We start from the raw sequence: 23,964 nt of genomic DNA on the forward strand, positions 1-23,964 counted from the left end.
GAACAAGAATGAATGATGCATTTTGTCTCAGCTAACATGAAACCTAAACATGACACAGTCACTGCCACTAGTGACAGTTCTCTATAATAATAGTTCCTACATGGGAAAGGCAAATTCTCCTAGAAATGTAGAGTTCTGTGCTACCCCTGGTCTATCCAATCCCTAAGCTAAAGTGTATCCTGACCATACTTTGAATTGTGAGACTGTAGCTTAGGAGTAGAGTACTTCTCTTACATGTACTTATGGATTCAATCTAATACACACACACACACACACACACACACACACACAGACACAGACACACACACACACACACCCCACATTTAAAAGCCTAGGGATATATCCCCATTGATTAAATGCTTATTTCACGAGTTTAAGATCTAAATGAAATCCCCAGCACTCATAGAAAAGCCAAGTATGCCAGGGCTTGCCTATAACCCCAGGGCTGGAAGAGTGGGAGGAAGGAGACAGAAGAACCTGGGCTTTACTGGCTAAACAATCTAGCCAAATTTGTGAGTTCTGGGTCACAGAGGGACTTGGTCTCAAAAAATAAGATGAACAGTAGACCTGCTAGCATGGAAAGGGAAAATCTCACAGACTGCAATTCCTAGCAGGCACCTAAGGAATGCTGAGAGCAGGTGAAATAGTCTTCCTCAGGAATGAGTACCATAATTGTTTATCCAGGTGGTCAGCTCTGAAATCATATGTGTGTAATTAACAGTAGCTGGACTGACCAGTATATGTGTGTGTATTCATATATACTCATATATATGAATAGATGTTCATATGAATATAGGTTGGAGGGAGAAAAAGGAACTAGGAAAATGATATAATTACTTAAACAGAACAAACAAAAATAAGGTGGAAAGAAATTTAGGAAAATTCATGATGTTAACTTTTGGTATACACACACATACACAGAGTTAAATAATCAAGGTTACATAAGTTGTTACTCTGGACAAGCTGATTACAAAGTTCAAGTAGCTATAGATCAAGGGGTAAATGGATAATGGAACTGGGACAGCAATAAAAAATATTTGTGATGGTCTTACAGATGGTTGAATTGTTTCTTTGAGCCCCTTTCTACTTCTTGTTGGCTTCTGCACTTATTATGTATATTTATTGTCATTACAGACTGTGTGTCTATATGTGTTTGTCTGTTTGTGTGTATGTGTATATATATATATATATATACACAAATGTATACAAATGTTATAATATGCTAATATAAAATTTTAACTAGTATAAATATAGATTCAAAACTGAATCTAAATATCAGCTGAATGCTATTTATGTATTCATATTATAAATAAAATATGGATATAACAGCACATAACTACTTAATAAATACCAAATGAAGTCTTTATATATAAAAGGCACTACAGGATGATTTTGTTGTAAAAAAGATTCTGTGCAAAGACAGTGTGAATACATTGTGAGACAAGAGGTAACAGAGCAGAACTAGTTGCTTACTCCTTGAATGTTCCCAAGATAACCGTGACTGGACATGAGCCAACCCTAAGAATGTGGCCCTTAAAGTATCCTTTATGGTACTGATCGATGTATTGTGAGATACAGCTGGAGCAGTGAACCGTGTTGTACCAGTTTTTCAAGACTGCTTTGTATAACAATCTAGCTAGATGATCTGCACCTGGTTTCATTGTCTGGGTGCCTCGTTTCAGACAGCATGCCCCGGTTGCAACAAGGATGATCCTAGCTACCAGCCCTCCCCAATCTTACAATTTGAGTCTGGGACTCTGATACTCAAATTAGTTCCTTAGGTAGAGATATACCACATCTCTCTCTACAGCTTACTGTTAGATATAGCAACACAGTGTTCACGGATGAAGAAGGGCTAAGCTGTATTCATATCTTAAAATTTGTCCTTGGAGCTGGTATGTTGGCTCATGCCTATGATCTCAGCATTTGGAAGGTTGAGGCAAGAAGGTCACTGAATGTCTGAGGCAGCCTGGCTACATAGTGGGTTCCAAACAAGCCTGGGCTACAATGTGAGAACCTGCCTCAAAATAATTTGAGTATAGTATTATCTAGAATATTTTCAATCACAGTCTATTAGTTAAATTAACTGAAAAATCTATTAGCTGCTTACACTTTGTGCCCTTCTTTTTCTATCAAATCTATCATCTGTCTATTCATGTTTAAATATATATATATTTAAGTATTGAATATATGCTTTTATGTATATTTGTGTTTGGTGTGTTTACATGTATGTTCTTACCTAAATTTGGGAATTGTTCAGGGCTTTTTACAAAGCCATGAGAATTTTGGCTCTTACATGGAATAAGTTAAACTTGTCTAAAATGAAACCTATCTTTATAGTCTTCTGCCTTTCTCACAGATTAAAAAGAAACTCAAATAACAAGTCTCTGAATTTTAATATATTCAGGCACTCTAATTTTATAGTTGTATCGCTCTTGCTCTTGTTGGTTTGTCATTGCTGTTTTTGGAGGCTGGGTTTCAGTTTTGCTAGTATGTTTCAGTTTGGTTTGGTTTGGTTTGGTTTGGTTTGGTTTGGTTTGGTTTGGTTTGGTTTGGTTTGGTTTGGTTTTGCCACTGTGACAAAATGTTTGAGAAAATTTAAAGTAGGGTAAGTTTATGATGGCTCACAGAGTTGAGAGTTCGGTCCACCATCAATTTACCTAGTCACATGGGGCTGGCTAAAGCATCACAGCAGACCATGTAGCTATGAAGAGTAATTACTCACTCTGCTGTGGTCATCAAGACAAGAGACGACAGGAAAGGGTGGGATCCCAACATCCTCTTTAAGGGAAAACCCTCAATACTTTAATTTACCTTCGCTCAGACCCACTTCCTAAAGGTCCTACCACTTTATAGTACTGCCAAAGACTGGAAACAACACCCTTATAATATGAGCCTTCAAAAACATTTAAGTCACACTGCATAACTGTTACTCAAGGTGGTGATGAACTTTTGACACAAGCAATCCTTCCATCTCAGCTGTGCCCAATGGTTGGGATGACAGCCAGACATAACCACACCCAGATGATATCACTAATCCTTTCTCTAAAGTTCATGCTACAGAATTGGCAAATAAGGTTGTATACAAAATGTTCCCCATGGTGATTGGATATGCTATACATTGTGAAATAATTGCTATAGCTAATTTATTGACTATCTTTTGCCAGGTAGAGTTATCTCTGTGTGTGTTTAGATGCATCCATTTTTGTATTGCGATGACACTTAAGAGCTACTATCCTAGCGAATTTCATGTCAATGATTTTGAATAGTAAAATTACAGAATTTTCTTCTCTTTGTAAAAAAGTTAATCTCATAGAAGCAGAGAGAAGAACAGCAGGTACCAGGGTTGTGAAAAGGGGAAATGTTTGCTAGGGACTAGAGTTGATTCAGAAGTACAAATATAGTCATACCATAGTTTCTAAAGGTGCTGATTATTTTTCTTTGAAAAGCCAATAATCTTAGTTGTAACATATCTTTTGGCCAATTTCCCTTTTTTTCACAATTCTTCCTTTCAGTACAGTTCCTTATACTGTTAATGGTGGCCATCTTTATGGGAATGATCTATGTTCCTCTTTATCCCTGTCTCCAAGGTTTTTAGATATATGGGAACCTGTTTAATCACTTTCTTCTCCTTTCCTATAAGGAACACTTTTTTTTTTCTTAAAGTTGCTTCTTTATGTATTTTAAATGAAGATAAATTTTTCACACTGTAGGAACTCTCTTATTTAAATATTATGCATAGGTTTTCTATGAACTTTCATTTTCAATGCCTTTCATTTCTGATGCCGAAGTTGCCACATAGCACAAACATTGCATTTGCTCACAGGAAGGTATCCTGGGGAAAGAATCCTCTTACTCTTTATTTTCTAAAAACATTGAACATCATTTTTATAAACTCTGAGCCAATATTAAGATTTTTTAATCTTCATTGTTGGAAAATGTCCTATATTTTTAGCTTGTAATAAAATGTTTGTTTTTGTAAAAGGCATGACTCATGTGCAGAAAAATCTCATTTGTTTGTTATTCCCTTTCTTTGTTTTGTATACTCTAGCAACATTAACTAATTAATCTAACTCTACAAAGTTGTTGGTGTATATTTCAGTTACAGTGAATGTAAAATGTCCTGTGACTGAACCCCGGACAGAAAAATGAACAGACTGACATATATTTTACATAATGTGGTATAAATATAGAGATGAACTAAATAGAATATCCTGTGTTCACTACAAGTTTAAAATTGAAAATGACAATAACTGATGAGAATTGGTTTGACTTTATTCTCGGCTTCCTCCCCCACAGCCACCTTGTAAAGTCTCCGAACCGAAACAGCAACAACAACCCAAAACTGTGTAGCTGATTATCTTCAGTTACTGGCACGGTCAAAGCCTTTGATTGGTTGGAAGAATGGCATTAAGCTTCTGTTAAGAAAATTGGCTTACACACAAAAAAAAGCAGTGTTTTTTGTTTGTTTGTTTGTTTTTGTTTTTGTTTTTGTTTTTTTCAGTTCTCAACTCCATTGTCAAGTATTCTTAAACCAGATATGATTTAGGACTGAGGAGGAAGGGAGAGGCTGTTAGTATAATACACCTACTTAAAATATTTTTCAAATCACAATGGATAGCGATTTAGAAATGATTTAAGACTGAATAATAGTGACTTTGAGGGTTCCTTCCCTGGTTTCTTTCCTTTGTCTTCTTCATGAGGTATGCAAAGACTTTTAAAGGCTAAAGGCGAACACACAATGGAAGCAGTGTACTGTGTGGGGAGATCCTGAGCTTTAAAGTCAGGTACAACCTGGGGTGAAACTGAATCGGCCACAACTAGCCACCTGCCTGGACTTTAGTCAAGCTTCAGAACCCACTTGACTTGTCTATAAAACTTGCATATTAAAATACCTATTTCACAAGTTAGTTAATGATTATACGTGATGACACAGGTAAAAATCTTCAAGCTGAACCTGATATGTAGTTGGGGCCCAGTAAATGCTCTTTAAAAATTTCTTTCCCCAGATGTGCTGGAAAAAGAGACTTTTAATAACTAAAACTGAGAAATGTCTTGTTTGAGAAAGCTGTGAAAGTATTTATATTTTAAAATTAAATATTCTCTGAGCAGTGAGTAGCCACTTATGAGAATTTTTAAAAACAAACCATAAGCCCAGTCATCTAGCTACTAACAATTTAGTAGAAGAAAGATTTAATATATATAAATATATATATATGTTATACTTATAGGACATAGAGTCCTCTTCGAAGACTATTTGTATCAATTCTTTAAGAATTTCATACAAGGAATTTTAAGATTTTTACCCTATAAGTCTCACCCAACATCCCTACTCCCTACCAATTCTGTGTTTTCTCTCTCTCTCTTTCTTTTACCCAGAGTCCAGTTTGCACTGCCTATATATCATGGGTGTAGGATAAGCCTCTAGAGCAAGATTTTCAACCTGTGGGAATTGGTTGAGGGACCCTTTGCTATTGAGTAACCCTTTCACAGGGGTCACTTAAGACCATTGGAAAACACAAATATTCCATTACTATTCATAAGAGTAGGAAAATTACAGTTATAAAGTAGCAATGAAATAATTTTATGGTCAGGGTCACCACAACATGAGGAACTGTATTAAAGGGTCACAGCATTAGGAAGGTTGAGAACCACTGCTGTAGAACATCGGTCATCTATGAGGAGGCACCCCCTTAAAGAAAGCTGATGATCCCTCCCCCTGCCCCCATCAACTATAAATAGCTCCTCAGCTAAGCATTGGGGCTTTCAAGCCCCACTTCCATGCAGGAATGTTGACTGGTTTTATCTCGTGCAGGCAGCCACAGGTGCTGTGAGTTCATGAGTTCAGTGGTCATCTTGTGTCCTGAAGACATTTTGTGCTGGCCATCCCTGAACTCTAGCTTTTACAGTCTTCCTACTGTATTCTCTCAGAGAGGTCCCTGAGCTCTGACGGGAGTGATAGAGATGTCCCATTTGTGGCTAAGTACTCCACTGACATTTATTCTTTACATTTTGGCTGTTTGTGAGTTTCTCCATTTACCACCATCCACTCACATAGAATCTTCTCTGGAATAAATTATAAGTTACTATATGAACCATCATGCTGTTGTTAAATATTGTAGGTCTTTAGAGATCTTCTATAAACAAGTTTCTTATTTAATAACTTGGCATTTGCAATTAGGTCATGTGTGTGTGTGTTTTACGCCCATCACCTATTTTTGGCTTGGTACTAATACCAGCTCTTTTGTTTCTTGGGAATACATTCATACATGGCATATAACTTTGCCTTTAAGCGTAAAGCTCAACTTAATTTGTGCTATAATTCTAGGTACAATGAAGGAAAATTAAGTGTCTGGCATTCATTGCTAATAAATGTATAAGCATTTTCATGGAAAATTCGGGAATTGGTAATGTATTAATTGAAATGAAAGCTTGTTTAAAGGTTCCACCAGGAGGAGGACAGCTACTCATATACCCTGGGAAAGAATGCTCCTCCTCTGTAAGGGAAGATTGTCCTCTTCAACCAAGCATGAAGCCTTGGGTGAGACACACACTGAGTGGTAAGGTTGAAAGGAGACACCAACCTAGCCAGCCAGATTAGCTGAGTCAACTTTGGTGATGTACAGGGCGAAAGATGTTGCAACCAGATCACCCTTCCATCTCAGAGTATATACACTTAATCAAGTAAAAATACTAGAGAAATAGCACTTCCTAATGAGCATGTTAGGAAATAACCACTTGGCTATAGAGTTGGCTACTTAAACTTCAATGAGAAATGCTTTAAAGACAGGTAAAAAAATATCAACAAAGATATATTTCTGGGTATAATGTATTCCTTTCTCTGTTCTGTTTCTTTTTCTATTGCACTTTTTCCTCAATATCTTATTAGCTACTGATCTATGTGATAAGAAAGTACTGAGGCTTAGAAATCTGAGCCACAGACAGGCATGTGGGTCCCACTTGTTCAGTGAAAGGAACAGAGACTGAAAACTATCAGAAAACAGCTGAATTATAGATGGTTTTACTGGACTGGATTCCAAGAATATAATGATCAAGTTCTATTATTCTAGTTTTTCTTTGGCTTTCATTAGCATCATCATTAGTTATTTTTAGTAATCTATATTTACTGGTCAGGAAGCAATCTTAGAGAGATTTTTGCTGTTTTTATGATAGAGGAAAAATGGTTTGCCTAGTAATTTTATTAGCTTTAAGTCAAATGCCTTTCAAAAATGATATGTAAGATACATCTTTAGGCATTGAGGATATTCTTTACATGCCCATTTTATAGATTATTTTCTTCCAAAACATATTTATCAGGAATATTTACAGACATTTTACCTAGATCCAGTGATATTTATGAGCAATAGCTTATATTTGTCTTTACTAAATATTTTGAGTGTCTGTGATATGTCAGACACTATGTCAGATATTTTATTTGCATTATATCTAATTCTCATGTAAACTATGTTTCATCTGGACACCCCACGGGGGAACAGACCCTGCATAGAGAGGAGGGGAAAACACTCTTTGCATTCTCATAATGAACTCGGGTTCTCAACACCCATTGTTTGATGAATTTTTGTTAATTATATTCATTTTACAATTCAAAGTAAGATTTCAATTCAAAATATGATTGTGTATCATCTGTCTTTCTGCAATAATCTTGAGTCCACACAGCATTTACCCTGATGTAAAATCTACCTCAAGTTTAGATTACACATATACTATATTCACCAGAGGCATTCTTATGTAGACTATAGACATTTTTTTCTGAAAGAAAAGGAAGGATTTATTTACAACATTACAACAAATATCTTATATCTTCCCTGTGGCCAATTCAAACTGCACAAAAGAAAGACAATCTCTCAATGACTTAATACTTTCTAATCTTTTCTTAACTTTTTGGGTCATCCCATTTCATATTACTTATGACTCGGTTGTACAGAATTGTTCAACTCTATGTGAGCTTTTGTTTGATGTTTAATACAAAAATTATAGTACATTTACACAATGGAATACTACTCAGCAATTAAAAACAAGAAAATCATGAATTTTGCAGGCAAATGGTGGGAACTAGAAAAGATCATCCTGAGTGAGGTATCCCAGAAGCAGAAAGACACACATGGAATATACTCACTTATAAGTGGATATTAGACATATAATATAGGATAAACATACTAAAATCTGTACACCTAAAGAAGCTAAGCAAGAAAGAGGACTCTGGGTAAGATGATCAATCCTCACTAAGAAAGGCAAATGGGATGGACATCAGAACAAACAGAAACTCTAATTAATAAAAAATAAGTATGTTATTGAACAATTATATGTTTTCATAATTAGTATACATCTATTTCAAGTCCTCAAATAATGAGTCTACCTACACCAAATAAAAAAATCAATGTGGAAGTGTAAATTTGTGCTACTTAAATATAGATAAAAAACTTTTTTTTTTTTTTTGCACACTGAGACTTGATTGGATGGGTCAAGACATTTTCCAGTTGATCAGAATTTGATTTGTAGAATACATATGGTGAAAAAAGAAACTGACTCCAGAAAGCTGTGGTTTGTCCTTCACACACTTGTCAAAGCACATAAAACATCCCCACATATACATACACACTTACAATAAATAAGTAAAAAAAATAAAAAAATAAATTTTTTAAAAAAGGAAAAAGAAAAATAAAACAGACTCATCTTAGATATGTGTGCAGTGATACAACTCCAAATTCCTCCTCTTTCCTAGACAGTACTGATTGTAAGCAGCAATTTTTCTAATATTGAATATGTAAAGGTTGTTATATTCCTCATTTCATAGAAAAGTAAGTAAGACACTTTTTAGTGTCATTCTTTGGTAACAAAATCAGATTTTGAATATAGGTCCATTTGAATTCAAATTCTGTCTACTTTTGCTCACACAAGACCCATTTCAGAAAAGAAATTGGAGAAGGTATATTGTAATGTCCTCTGAGCTTGAAAATAGCATAATTGCTTCAATAATTCATAGCATCTGAATCCATTTGAAAGAGTAATATATTATATATAATAATATATCACATATTATAACCTAAATTTTTACTTAGATAGTAGCTTTTACTGATATATATTAAATCATCATACCATTTTTAATCATACCTCTTTCAAATGCTGTTTTTACCATTATGGTCCCAGGGATGCTGTTTTTAAGAGTAGAGAAACGCAGTAAGTTTCCTTAATTTGGGAATCTAAGGTCCATTCTATGTGAGGAAACTAATGTCTGGTGTTATAAATCTGACCAAGAACAGACCTATTACTAGTATTTTGCTAATTTGACATAGTATCAAACTGCCTTCTAAATTCATGTGTCTGTATCCGTAGATTAGTGCAATTTTCAGTCCTTATCAGAGAACTGTCTTTGTGCAGTGGGCAGGAGTTACCATTGAAACTCACAACTGGTCAAAGTAGAAAGGGTACTCAGCCGTAAATGGGACAGCTATGTCACACTGCCTACCCCCAGGGCTCAGGAAATATTTTAGAGGAGTGAAGCAGAAAAAAATTAGTAAATGGGCCATGCTCTAGTGCAGTGGTTCTCAGCCTACAGGTCACAACTCCTGTGAGGGTGCATATAAGATATATTTACATTAGGATTCATAACTAACAAAATTACAGTTATGAAGTAGCAATGAAATTATGTTATGGTTGGGGGGCCACCATAACATGAGGAGCTGTATTAAAGGGCCGCAACATTAAGAAACTTGAGAACCACCACTTTAGTGGATGGCCCCACACAGCTATGAATATATAGGCAGCATAAAATTGACTCAGTGGGCTATAAGAAAAAGTTTCAACAATTTGGAAGATCCTGCTTGATATCAGATAAATGAGTTATGTATTATGGTTAATTTTTTTTTGTGTGTGTGTGTATGCCAAGAAGCTATTTGTAATTGATACCTGCAGAGAAAGAGAAAATCAGTTTCTTCCACTAGAGTGTCAATGGGTGTATCAACCACATTCAAGAGCAGGCCCCAAAACCATGAGTAGATAACTAAAACAAAACAGAGTCCATATTTTTGTTTTGTTTTGTGTACTTTTGCTTTGATTTTTTTCCCTTACTGCATTATTATTTTGTTGTTTTGACTTTTTTGTGTTGCTTTATTTTTGTTTTGTTTTAAGAGAGAGGGAAGAGGGAGGGAGGGACAGGGAGGGACAGGGAGGGAAAGAAAGAACATGAAGTTGGATGGGAGGAAGGTGGAAGGCTCTGAGAGGAGTTGAAGGAAAGAAAAGAATATGATCAAAATATATGTATAAAAACTTTTTAATTAAAAATGTGTGTGTGCATTTATTTGTACATGCGTGTGGAAGCCAGAGGTCAAAAGCCAGATCAAAGACAAGTGTCTACCTCAGTTGCTCTCCACCTTACTTTGATACAGGGTCCTTCACTGAACCTGGAGCTCATTGAATCAACTAAACTGACTGGCTAGCAAGGTGCAGGACTACCCTCCCCCCTCCCCCACTTCATCTCTCCAATGCTGGGATTGGAGTCATGCATTATGGGGTCTACTTTTATGGGGGTTCTGGGCATCAAACTTAGATCTTGAATGCTTGCATAATATGCACTTTACTGACAGAGCCATCTCCCCAGCCACATATGGTAATCTAAAATTTTATTTAGATAGTAGCTTTTACTGATATATATTAAATTTTCATACCAATTTTAATCATACCTCTTTTAAAAATAAGTTTTCTAATATCTATTTTTATTACAGAGGCAGTTAAAGGCAGATGCCAAAAAAGCTATTGGAAGGCTTCAGCTGCGTACTTTGAAACAAGGAGACAAGGTACTTTTATTACTTTTAAAGCAATACTACCAAACCATTGTTTAAACCAAATACCCTTCTCCAATTTTCATTTTGTTGCCATTTATATATGTCATTGAATATTAAAATTCTATTCAACCTACAATTAGACTACATAATGGCTCCCTACTGTACCTACATACTAATCACTGGCACATGTGAATGTCACATTTTATGCTAGAGAGAAATTGCAGATATGGAAAGTTTGAGAATGAGATCATCCAGGATTATTTAGACAAGTTCTAAACATGATCTGAATTCTTATAAGCTGAAGTGAGGAGGTTTGACCACCATACATAGCAACATTGCAACGGAATAAAAAAATGTGAAAAAAATGTGAAAAAACAGGGAATGCAGGATTTCTCTATAAGCTAGAAAAAGTAATTTCAGGTATGTTCCTTGAAGTTCAAAGAAGGATCTGCCAACACCTCGGTTACTTCTTGACCTCCACAAAAAATAATAAGCCATGCTACTGAAAGCTACTAAGCGGTACAATAGCAATGATATGAAAATAATTGTGTTTCAGTACAACGTTGAAGGTTCATTTTAGATTTTTGGCAGTTGAAAGTGCGTTGATGAGAAAAGACATAACAAAAAACCACAAGGACTTAGAGCAGTAAGGTTTTTATAACACCATCAGAAGCATTAGGTTCTCAGATATAAATATTCAAAATATATACAAGATATATGTGTGTGTGTGTGTTAAAATTTGCACAACACCAATAAAAGAAATTATAGGAGCTGGAGATTACAGCTCAGTGGTAATATTCAGTGAAGCTAGCACCCTTGCAGTTTTGAGTTAAAGCATACACATGGAGAAAAAATATCTAAGAAAATCTAAAGAAATGGAGATACGTATCATGTTTGTGGATGAAAAAAATTCATTGTTACATGTCAGTTCATCTTAAACTATCCTATGGTTTAGATACAGTTTCCACAAAATTTTTCATGATATAGTATTAGAAAAGCTCAAGTACAATCAAATTTTTTTTTGATGAAGAAGAACTATAGAAGTTGAATGTCACTGCGCTAGAAGTGCTGGAACCTGGGATAAATAAATAATATGGACTAAAGTCTCATGCAGTAGCCAGCTTTATTCCGGGAACCAGACAGTTTATATTCTGAGAGTTAAGAATGATCAGATGAGTTAAGTTTTCATGTTTGCAAGCTGTATAAAATCACAAGGAAAAACCATACATGGCAAAAACACGTTTTCTATAGAGTCATATAAATATTTAATTGAACAACATCAGCAAGCAATGAGTAATCTGAAATAAACTTACTCCTGTCTGCTACACCTGGGAGGAGCATGGAAACACATTCCAAGAACAATTCTGTATTTTGAAGAATCTGAGGTCACCACTCTTGTCTTGTTTTTTTGGAGTGTTCTCATAAGCACTCAGAGTTCTTGCATTCCTGGGTTGTATTGGACAGTGCTGATACATGCTTTCAATTCCATCACCCAAAAAAAAAAAAAACCTGAGGTAGAAGGATTGCAAATTCAAGTTCAACCTGGGCTACATCTGGTCTCAATATAGGGGATGAGGGATAAATAAAGAACAACTTTGGATAGTAATTCACACACTCCCAGTTTTCAGAATTATTTTAAGGCTGTATCTGTGGGGGTGTAGAGATGCTAGACCAATAAATAAATAAATACTATAGAATTCAGAAATGGAACAACAGATGCATGACCAATTTATTTTTTAGGAAGATACAAAGGCATTAAGACAAGAACTTTATGCTAAAACACTATGACCAGAAGCAACTTGTGGGGGGGTGAGTAAAGTGTTTACTTCAGTTTGCAGTTCTATGTGACAGTCCATCACTGAGAGAAGTCAAGGCAGCAACTCAAACAAGACAGGAACCTGGAGGCAGAAACTGATGCAGAGGTCAAGGAGGAACACTACTTACTGGCTTGCTTTCTCATGGCTTGCTCAACATGTTTTCTTATAATGCTCATGACTACCACTGTGGTACCATCCACAGTGAGCTGTGCTCTCCTATATCAACCATCAATCAAGGAAGTGCACCACTGAAAGAATCTACCCAGGAGGGTATTGAAGTAGATGCTGAGACTCATAGCTAAACTTTGGGCAGAGTTCAGGGAATCTTAGGAAAGAAGGAGGAGATAGTAAGACCTGGAGAGGACAGGAGCTCCACAAGGAGAGCAACAGATCAAAAAAAAAATCTGGGCACAAGGGTCTTTCCTGAGACTGATACTCCCACCAAGGACCATGCATGAATATAACCTAGAACCCCTGCTCAGATATAGCCCATAGCAGATTAGTATCCAAGTGGGTTCCCTAGTAAGAGGAATAGGGACTGTCTCTGACATGAACTCAGTGGCTGTTTGATAACCTCCCCCTGAGGGGGGTGCAGCCTTACCAGGTCACAGAGGAAGACAATGCAGCCAGTCCTGATGAGACATGATAGGCTAAGGTCAGATGGAAGTAGAGGAGGCCCTCCCCTGTCAGTGGACTAAGGAAAAGGCATAGTGGGAGAAGAGAGAGGGAGAGTGGGACTGGGAAGAGATAAGGGAGGGGGATACAGCCATGATACAAAGTGAATAAATTGTAATAAATAATAAATCAATGGGGAAAAAAGTGCACTTCAGGCCAATCTGGTGAGAGCAATTTCTCATTTGAGATTTTTTTTTTCCAAAATGACTCTTGTGTCAAGTTGATTAAAAAACAACTAGCCAGCATGGTATCCATTTTTTAAAATACCTACATTCTCAGTGTAAAAATTAACTAAAAACATTATAGGCCTAAATATAAAATCCATAGCTGTCAATTCTTTAGAAGTCTTTGGAAAAATTAATGCTTAATGTGGAATACAATAATAGTTTTAATAGTAATAGTTTTTGTGCATGACACCAAAAACAAGTCCACAGAGAAAATGTGAATTTTGGTTTTCAAAGTCTGAGAATGTCTGTTCTTCAGGGGCTGGTAAGATTGCTTAAGGGCACTGGTTACTCTTTCAGAGCACCCAGGTTCAATTTCTGATACTCATATGGTGGCTCACAACCATATGTAACTCCAGTTTCAGGGGATCTTATGCCCTCTCCTGGGTTCTGTAGGCACCAGACATGTACTTGGTGCACAGACATACAGGAAGGTACATACATACAAAGTAAAATAACATGAAAATTAAAATAATCTCTATTCTTTCTGGACATGGTGGAGCACATCCTTTTAACCCTAGAACTTGGGAGGCATAGGCATCTCTGAGTGTGAGGCCAATCTGGTCTACACAACAAATTCCCAGACAGCCAGGGCTATGTAGTGAGACCATGTATCAAGTAAACAAACAAACAAATATATCTCTGTTATTTCAAAGACACTTTTTAAAGAAGGAATACACAAGGTTCAGTCTTGAAGGAAATGTTTTCAAATCACATATTTATTAGACGACTACACTTAGAATATAAAGAATTCTTGACTCAGTAACAATAGGAGCAGCCGAATAAAAATATAGATACAAACATGTGATATGAAAACAGAGAAGAGGTTATGGGGGAGGAGTATAAAGATACAAGATGGGTCAGGGAGATGGTAGAGAATATGGAAAGAGGAGAATCCACAACAACAACAAAATTTAAAATTCCACATTGACAGGGCTGGAGAGATGACTCAGTGGCTAAAGGCACTGACTGCTCTTCCAGAGGACCTGTTCAATTTCCAGCATGTACCTGCTGACTCACAATCATCTCTAACTCCAGTCCCAATGGTCCAATGCCCTCTTCTGGCCTCTGAAGGCACTGCATGCACATGGTGTATAGACATACATGCAGGCATTCATACACATAAAATAAAAACAAGTAACAGAAAATATAAATGCTATAATGAAACCTAATACACTATGTGCTAATTACTTTGAATGAACATGGGCTGACAACATGGTTCAGAGTTCAAGATCACTTGCTGCTCTTACAGAAGTCCTGGATTCAGTTCCGAGTGCCCACTTGGTAGCTAACAGCGATAACAATATTTCATAAATATTAATCAATACAGTCAGGATGATAAATAGACGTTTCGTCAAAGAAACATATGGCTGAGAAGTGTACGAAAAGATATTCAATATCACTGGTCATTAGGGAAATAGAAAGTTAGAGCCACATGTGATACCAGTACACACTCATTATACTGGCTAAAAGTAATAACAACTGGAAAAGCCAAAACCTGGTGAATATGTACGGCCTCCAGAATTCTTATGTGTCTTCTGGCGACAGTGCTAAATGATCATGACCACCCTGCAAAACAGATTAGCAATTCCTTATGAAGTTAAAAATACTTACCATATTAGATGTTCATTGTGAAGGAGGGAAACCCCTATATTCCCATTAAATTCCTAAGCGTAGTTATTAGAAATTGTCTAAACTGGAAAGAATCCAAACTCCTATCACCTGGTGAGTAGATATACTTTGGAATAGTTATGTCATGAAATAAAATTTAATAATAAAAGGATAATAGAGTCCTGCTGCTACCTACAGATAACATACTTGAATGTTAAAAGCCTCATGATTAGTGAAGGAAGTGAGACTCAAAAGCTAGATAGTACATGATTCAATTTACATGGCATTACTTTAAAAAGATATAGGAATTGAAAATAAATCAGTGATGGCCAGAGTTTGGGAATGAGAAAAAGGCTTAGTTATTAAGGGGATATGGGTGAATTTTTTGGCATAATGTCAGTATTCTATACCTTGATTGTGGTGGGGATTAGATTACTAGATAGTGTTTCAGAACATAAAGAACTAAATGAATGAATTTTACTATATGTATATTATACCTTTTTAAGAGAAAACATAACCATAAACCTACGGACATCTTTCTATGAATTCTAAAGTCAAGAAAAAGAGTTGAAGTCACTACTGTTTTACTCTGTCCTTTCTCCATTTTGTTAACTTCGTTATTTTACCTCCTCAAAGGGTCAATAAATTTAAAGCACCCATTGAAACTTTACAGCTGTATATTCGTTAATAAGAAATTTGGCCATCGATAGGTATTTCTAGGTATTAAATGCATATACTTGCTAGCTCTGAAGTTTAATTTACTTTTCCATGTTTGAGTAACAATAACTATTTCTTCATAGGAAATTGGCCCTGATGGAGACAGCTGTGCTGTGTGTATTGAGCTCTATAAACCAAATGATTTGGTTCGCATCCTAACCTGCAAGTAAGTTTCATCTTCTTTCATATCTGTAAAGATAACTTCTACAAAATTAGCATGACAAAGGAAAGGTATTTTGAATGCTTCCAAATTGATATAGCACTAAATTGAATTACATTTTCCAAAATCCAGTACAATTTGTTCTCAACAGTTTGTTTCCTCTACAGAAAACTGAAAAACCTACTAAGTAGAATGTGTGTGTGTGTGTGTGTAGTACTTGATGATTTTAAATTCATTCTAACATTACTATTGAGAAAATTTAAAATCAACTTAGTGCCCTATTTTGAAGTCTTTGCTGTTTAGGTGTTTTTAGAAAAAATTACTCCTCTCAGGAAGGTTATTTATTCTTAACATGTAGCCTATCAACTAATAAATAGTGATATTCTTGGAGCACATTTCATTGCCTAAAGTATCATTAATGTGTTGTACTCAGTACTATATCATTCTGTTACTGAGAAGGATGATTTCATTTTAGAGCTAGGGAACGAAGAATTTTAATACTGTAACATTTGAAATATCTACCAACAGATTTAAGTCAGGTAGTATTAGCCATTTTCAAGTTATGAATACTAAAAATAGCTTTTTGAAACGAGAGTAATGGGACTTCTATATTTAAGAACTCTATATTATGAAATCTCCAAAATCTATTCTTGCAGCTCCTTCATAAAGGGCATGTTTACAAGGGGGAAAGACATGCATGCAAAGGCTAAGTGTAATCTGTGTGTATGTGTGTGTGTGTGTGAGAGAGAGAGAGAGAGAGAGATTGCTGTTTCACATCTTATAGCTACGTTATCTTTTTTTCTAACATATCTTTTCTTCTTCCTTAGTCATATTTTCCATAAGACATGTGTGGACCCATGGCTTTTAGAACACAGGACTTGCCCCATGTGCAAGTGTGACATTCTCAAAGCTCTGGGAATTGAGGTAAACATTGCTATATTCTTCCTATGAAATAACTTCAGCAGTGTGGTATTGATATGTCTGAGAATTCATGAAAATATTATCCTTATCTCTCTGAGTAGGTGATATGAAAATCATAGTTTATACCTAAAAGAGACATATTTATTTCATAGACAAAAGGAGATTCCTACCATCTTGGGCATAATCATTTTCCTTTTTCTCCAAGTTAGAACTAACTACAAAAACTTGCTATCTTCTCTTCTGTTTTATCTCTGTCATTATTACCTAGTTACAAAATTTATCATTAGGTAACTATGATAGTCTAAGAAAGCATAATAAAATTTTAATTTGTATTTGGTAAATGAAAACACTTATCTTCAAGTTACAATAAATGTCAAATCAATGAAATCTTTTTAACTTAACACAAATATTCAGATGAGAGCAATTCACGGTTCTTTTTTGGGACAGAATAATATATACTAACATATAATGAGTGCTGACTTTGTACCAGCCATTGTACCCCATTGGTAGAACCAATTTCTACCCCAGCTACTATGAATGGTCTAGCAAGAGATTTTTGTGATTATGAAAATGGGTTAGAGATTTATGAGGCTAAGAAATATTGTTCTGAGTTATCATCAATGAAAACATACTCATCAATGTAATGCATGTACTATGAATGTGTTAATTTGTTCAAAGGTGGATCTTGAAGATGGATCGGTGTCCTTACAAGTTCCTGTTTCTAATGAAGCATCTAATACTGCCTCTCCCCATGAAGAGGACAATCGCAGTGAGACTGCATCATCTGGATACGCTTCAGTACAGGGAGTGGATGAGCCACCTCTGGATGAACACGTGCAATCAGCAAGTAAGTGCAGTACTGAAGGGGAGTGAGCTCATCACAAGTAATCCAGTGTGTACCACATATTTGGCCATGTGTTCTTGCCTTTTAATAGTAGTTTCACTTATCCATTATGCCATTTTGAGTTTTTTTTCCTACTTAAAATGGCTCAATAAAAGACACATTCCTGCCATAAAGTATATGCATATTTAAAGAGTGTGTGTGTATATATATATATATATACACTCAGATATTCCTAAAATAGATTATATTCAGGAGGCATTGGGATTATTCACAAAAGAAGATTTTGTTGGAAAGCTGCTCTCTGAACCATTTAAATGTTGGCTCATTAACTTCTTACTAAGTCAAAAGAGAAACTTTAAACATTAGAAGATATTGTTTATTACAGATAAAACAGAACATAGGATAAATGAATCCGGAAATAATAGAAGAATTTGGTTTACTAAAGCTAGATTTATGCCTATTTTCTCTGGAATCCATTTTGCAGACAGGAAACTAGGTTTAACAATGGTATGTGCTGCCACCTGCTGACATTTTCAGCACATGAATAAATTGATAGAAATTAAGATTAAACATATTGCTATTGGAATTCAATACATGCTAGAGAGGACTGAAGAAAGGGAAACCCTCCTCCATTGCTGGTGGGAATGTAAACTTGTACAACCACTTTGGAAATCAATCTGGCACTTTCTCAGACAATTAGGAATAGTGCTTCCTCAAGATCCAGCTATACCACTCCTAGGCGTATATACAAAGGATGCTCAAGAATACAACAAGGACATTTACTTAACCATATTCATAGCAGCTTTATTTGTAATAGCTAGAACTTGTAAACAACCCAGATGTCCCTCAACAGAGGAATGGATACAGAAAATGTGGTACATTTAAACAATAGAATATTACTCAGCAATTAAAAACAAGGAAATCATGAAATTTGCAGGCAAATGGTGGGAACTAGGAAAGATCACCCTGAGGTATCCCAGAAGCAGAAAGACACACAGGGTATATAATCACTTATAAGTGGATATTAGACATATAATATAGGATAAACCTACTAAACTCTGTACACCTAAAGAAACTAAGCAAGAAGGAGGACCCTGGGTAAGATGTTCAATCCTCACGCAGAAAAGCAAATAGGATGGACATCAGGAGAGGGAGAAAACAGGGAACAGGACAGGAACCTACCACAGAGGGCCTTTCAGATTTTACCCAGCAGGGTATCAAAGCATATGCTGAGACTCATAGCCAAACTTTGGGCAGAGAGCAGGGTAAGATAGAAAGACTTAGAGGGAACAGGAGCTCCACAAGGAGAGTAATAGAACAAAAATATCTGGGCCCAAGGGTCTTTTCTAAGACTGATACTCCAACCAAGGACCATGCATGCAGATAACCTAGAACCCCTGCTCAGATGTAGCCCATGGCAGCTCGGTGTCCAAGTGGGTTCCCTTATAAGGGGAACAGAAGCTTTCTCTTACATGAACTCAGTGGCTGGCTCTTTGATCACTTCCCCCTCATGGAAGAACAGCCTTGCCAGGCCACAGAGGAAGACAATGCAGCCAGTCCTGATGAGACCTGATAGGTTAGGGTCAGAGGGAAGGGGAAGAGGACCTCCCCTATCAGTGGACTTGGGGAAATATATGGGACGAGATGAGGGAGAGAGGATGGGATTGGGAGGGAATGAGGAAGGGGGCTACAGATTGGATACAAAATGAGTAAATTCTAATTAATAATAAATAAATAAATTTAAAAAAGAAACTAAGATTAAACTTATTGCTTTTGGAATTCATGTGAATTATTGTTACACTTTAGCAATTTTACATGAATGGAGAAATTCAGAGGAATTTTTAGAATTACTTCTAAGAAATATCAAATCTCCATATAAATTATTATTCCTTTCTCTAACCTCAATACCCTTTTCAAAAATATAAATTATTAATGGTATGTGGGGGGAGGAATCAAAGAAGATCTTAAGATGGTCAAAGTTTTTTTTCCACATTTCTCAATAGTTATTTAGCCAAGCGAAATGAGAACCTATGCCCCCACAAAAACTAGTACGACTATTCCCAACAAAATTTTCCTAATAAGACCCAAGTAGAAAAGACTCATCTGTTAATTGACAAACGAATAGACAAAATTTGGTGTATGTGTATAAAAGAAGGTGTCAGGTGTGGTGGCAAATATCTTTAATCCCCAGCAGTTGGGATGCAGAGGCAGGCTGATCTCTGTGAATTCAAAGCCAGCCTGGTCTACAATTTTGAGTTACAGGATAGCCAGAGCAACACAAAAACAAAAAAGATAACCAAAAAGTTTGCAAAGTTTGGTAACCTATGTCTGTAATCATAGCACTTGGGAGACAGAGGTAGAAGGAATGCCATAAGTTTGAGTACAGCCTGGGCTATACAGTAGGTCCTGTGTCACCAAATAAGGGGGAAAATCCAGCAAGATGCTTTTCCTTAAATTTAATCCCAGCATGCACCTGGTAGAAGGAGAGAACTGACTGTCTGAGGTTTTTTTTTTTTTTTTTTAGCTAAATGCATACACACAGACACAGATACACACACACACACACACACACACAGGAAGACACACCATAAATAAATTACCATTACAGGCAGGTAGCAGATTCATGGTTCCTAGAGTTGAGGGATGAGGATAAAAAATAAGAGATTTTTTTTTTTTTTTCTGGGAGAGACAGAAATGTTCTAAAATTAGGTAGGGGCTGAAGAGATGACTCAATGTTTAAAGAGTTCTCATTGCTCTTGCATAGAATCTGAATTCGGTTTTTAGCATCCCTATAAGGATTCATAACCATCCGTAGCATCAGTTCCGAGGCATCATATAGCTTATTCTAACCTCTGAGGGCACTATGGTACATATATATATATACATGTAGCCAAAACATTCATATGCAAAAGCTAAACAATTCTAAAAAATATTTTTTCAAAATAAAATTAGATTGTGGTGATGATTACAAATTCTGTGTTTATGACAAAAGACATTGAACTATGTACTTAATTTTCTTTTTTGAATTGTTGGGCATGGAAATCAGAGCCTCTTGCATACCACCACTCAGCTACATCCCCAGTTGAATTATACAGTTAAAAGAATAAATGTTGTTGGATGTGAACTACATTTCCAAAATTATATTACCAAAAATTATATCTGCCTACCTTCAAAGCTACCAGAGAGCTGGGAATGTGCTTTTTAAGGATTTGTGCAGTTTTTGTCTTTTTTGAGGTAGGGTCTCATGCAGCCCAGCCTGGCCTTACATTCCTGATCCTCTCTCCTGGCAGCTCTGGTTTTCTTGGTTTGAAAGTTTTTCCTAAATCTTTACTTTGAAGTAACCTCATTTTAGTGTAAAAGTGAAAGAAACTAATTACCACAATAGTTTATGAACATTTCAGCTTCCTGTGACATAAACTTTTGCCCTCTGTGGACTTATCAGCATAATAGATAACATATCCGAAGATGTCATGAGTCACATAACTATGTAAAAGCAAACTTCATATTTCTTGAAATCTAATTTCCATACATTTCTTTTAGTACACTCTTAGGAATCTTAATTATCTGTGGATTGTTATACCTGTAATACTGAGTCATTGTTCCTTTGTCATTATTATTTTGTGTTCCCTTAATAGTGTGGTAATAGAATTCGGTGAAGACAAAAGATAATTTTAATTTGTGCTAGTTTTTTATATAAAACTGTATCCTATTTAATTGTGTTCAGTTCTTGTAGGGGTTGCTTAGGAGGGTGGAGAAGCAGAAAAGACTGTACAAGTTATCTGAATGGCAAATGAACTAATGACCCTTGCATGCTTATGTGGTTGAATGGTAGCAACATCCACATTGAGGCCTTAAGGGTTCTTTTCCCCTAGATTCCCTCTTTCCTGTTGGTGCAATGTATTCTCTCAGTTCTGCTGCAGTTTGGGTTCCTTGCTTTTCTCTATGCCGTATTTCCACTCTTCCTTTCAAAGTCTAATACTGACTCTCTTTCGAAGGACTCTCTGACTCTTTGAGAGGCCTTTATTGAACTTGAATATCTGCAGCCACAAATTTCTATTAATGCATTTAGGGAACTACATTGTAGCATACAGTCTTTAGATCCTCTAAAGCATCTTATATTAACCTGTTTTCTATTCAGCACTTCCTAAGATAGGTAACTTTGTGTTCACTAAATGACCACTTAGATCGTATTCAATTTTGTCTGTGATTGCATATTGCTGGGTTTGGGGATCTTTCATATTTGTCACTGATAATTACAGTGACACTTGATTTTTATAACATTGCAAATGCATAATTACTTCATCTATGCAGCACATCATTGGTATCAGTTTTGTTAGAATAGGAGTATTCAATGTTAACTACATATCTAATTTCCTGGAAAACTTGTTGACTTGGATTTTGAGTGGGGCCTGAGAATTTGTATTTCTAACAAATCTCCTGGTGGTACTGACACTTCTGGTAAAGGGACTACACTGAGAGTACATCTAGTAAGTCCCTTGGCTCTCAATCTGGTTGTATGTCAGAATCACATGGAGAGATTTAAAAAACAAAACATGGCATATAAACAACACTTTAGAACAATTAAATCAGAATCAGTGAGGGATGGGGTCTAATTAGAGGTGGTTTTTATTTTATTTTTGAAATGCCTTCACATTGACTGAGAAATAAATTACACCAATGGTACAGAGAATGACTATCTACCCCCTTTCCTAGCTTCTGCAAATGTGAACATCTTACCTAACCCTGTACTTGAATGGAACCTAGGAAATGGCCTGATAAAATATTAAGTACAGACCTTGTTCAGCTTTACCAGCTGGCCATCGCATGTCCCTTTTCTGTCTCAAGATTCCACACTTCATGTAATTGTATGTCTCCTTGATCTCCAGTCTATGACAATTCCTTAATATTTGCCTTTCATGATATTGATACTTTTGAAGATTGCTTTTGTGCTGCTTCTGATAACTAAATCACTGTCTATTTCTGGTAAGAATGCCAGAGAAGTGAAGCTGTACCCCAATCAGCAGCATATATTAAGAGGCACACAATGTTCTCATTACAAATGATTTCAGCTTTGTTCACTTGGTTAATGGTTCTGTCTGCAAATTATTCTCCTTAAAGTTGCTATTTTCCATTTGTAATTATTAAATATCTCTTTGATAGATGCTTGGAAACTATGCATGCATATTGTTTCTCATGGCTCCTTTATTGGACAACTTCCATAATAATTGATGCTTCCTGTTCTAATTATTATTGACGCAGTCACTACATAGTGATTTTCTATTTCTGTCATTCTTTCTTCCCACACATATTAATTTTCAAATGTAAGGAAGAGACATTCCTTTTATATTTTATTCACTTATTTATAGTAAGATGAGATCACAGATGCTTCTTTAATTCTTTGTTAGTTTATGATTGGTCCATTGCTCATAAAGACCCTGATTCTGTCTTTAGAAATTTGATTAAGTTGGGTTATTTATTCTTTGACTTCCTTATTTTCTGGTACCATAGCATGTTTTCAGTCTTACATTGACTTTTCTTCCCCCTTTAAGGGACCGTGTAGTAAATATTTAGGGTTTGAAGACCACATATGATTCTGCTGCATATTCTTTTTTTTAATCTCTTGGGAAGGTGTTAGTTTCCCTTGAAAAAAATTTAAATGGGAAAATCACTCTTAATTGTGACTTTGGCTCTGTGAGATATAGTTTACTGACATCTAGGCTAGAATCTAGGTTAACCTTACATACTCGTGGTTTCAAAATGTGTCATTTCTTCAAGAAGTCTTTTCTTAGAGATCGTTATTTCAAAAGCAAGATTTGGGCACTACGCACACTTATCAGTGGGTGGTTATTACAGTTCTTTCAAAGAACAAGGCTGGGAGATATGTGTTTACTCACAGCTCCTAACAACTTCCTTTCTCTCTCCCTCACTTTCTTATCTGGAAGACACTGGGTTTCTATTGCTAGACGTATATGATTGCAGCTCCATACCACAGGGCTCATTCTAGACTATCCTACTGGCCTTACTGGAATTCCTTTTAGTGGCAGTGAAAGGAGAAAGGGTTTCCTTATCCAAAATGTATTTACTCAACCTCTCTCTTCTAGAATAAACATAAAATACTTTCAGCTACTACTAGGCAATCCATTTTTTTTTTTTTTTTTTTTTAGCTATATGGCATGACGTTATTTAGGTGTTG

General features: G+C 35.9%; 1 protein-coding gene across 2 annotated transcripts in view; it reads left to right on the top strand.

Annotated features, from left to right (window-relative positions):
* Rnf128 (ring finger protein 128) overlaps nt 1-23,964 on the top strand; it is a 127,983-nt gene that overhangs the window by 102,058 nt on the left and 1,961 nt on the right. For both annotated transcript variants that reach the window (XM_060375795.1, XM_060375794.1), the window contains exons 3-6: nt 10,743-10,814; nt 15,930-16,012; nt 16,834-16,930; nt 17,606-17,774. In XM_060375795.1, coding sequence (XP_060231778.1) covers nt 10,743-10,814; nt 15,930-16,012; nt 16,834-16,930; nt 17,606-17,774 — 421 coding nt within the window. The remainder of the gene's footprint in view (nt 1-10,742; nt 10,815-15,929; nt 16,013-16,833; nt 16,931-17,605; nt 17,775-23,964) is intronic.

This window comes from Meriones unguiculatus, chromosome X (genome assembly GCF_030254825.1).
Source record: "Meriones unguiculatus strain TT.TT164.6M chromosome X, Bangor_MerUng_6.1, whole genome shotgun sequence".
NCBI lineage: Eukaryota > Metazoa > Chordata > Mammalia > Rodentia > Muridae > Meriones > Meriones unguiculatus.